Source organism: Penaeus monodon, chromosome 29 (genome assembly GCF_015228065.2).
Source record: "Penaeus monodon isolate SGIC_2016 chromosome 29, NSTDA_Pmon_1, whole genome shotgun sequence".
Taxonomy (NCBI): domain Eukaryota; kingdom Metazoa; phylum Arthropoda; class Malacostraca; order Decapoda; family Penaeidae; genus Penaeus; species Penaeus monodon.
In genome coordinates, this window is record NC_051414.1 from 3,280,021 (window position 1) to 3,280,367 (window position 347).

A 347-nucleotide genomic window follows, 5' to 3' on the forward strand; every position below is an offset into this window, starting at 1 on the left:
CCCCCCCATTTCCCCCTCACTCACGCCCACGCGCCCACTCCGCCGCCCGCAGCCGGTGCCGCCGCCTAAGCCCCCGCGGAGGTCGATGTGCCCGCCCTCGCCCACGCCGGACGGAGACCAGGACGCCCCCGCCTACGAGACCATCTACTTCAAGAGCCAGGAGCAGGTGGGTAGGATGGGCGGGGTTTTCGGGTGGGTGGTATGTTCGGTGGGTGGTGGGTTTTCAGGTGGGTTCGGGTGGGCGGTGGGTTTTCAGGTGGGTTCGGGTGGGCGGTGGGTTATCCCGGGGCTAGAAATGGGCGGGAAGGAATGGGGTTTTGTGTTTTAAGGATTGCTAATGGTAATGC

General features: G+C 65.4%; 1 protein-coding gene across 1 annotated transcript in view; it reads left to right on the forward strand.

Moving 5' to 3' along the window:
- Positions 1-347, forward strand: part of LOC119591906 (ankyrin repeat and sterile alpha motif domain-containing protein 1B-like) — a gene marked incomplete in the record, with an annotated part of 115,155 nt that overhangs the window by 19,777 nt on the left and 95,031 nt on the right. Inside the window, 1 exon segment of the mRNA XM_037940659.1 lies at positions 53-166. Within this exon segment, the coding sequence (XP_037796587.1) occupies positions 53-166 (114 nt within the window).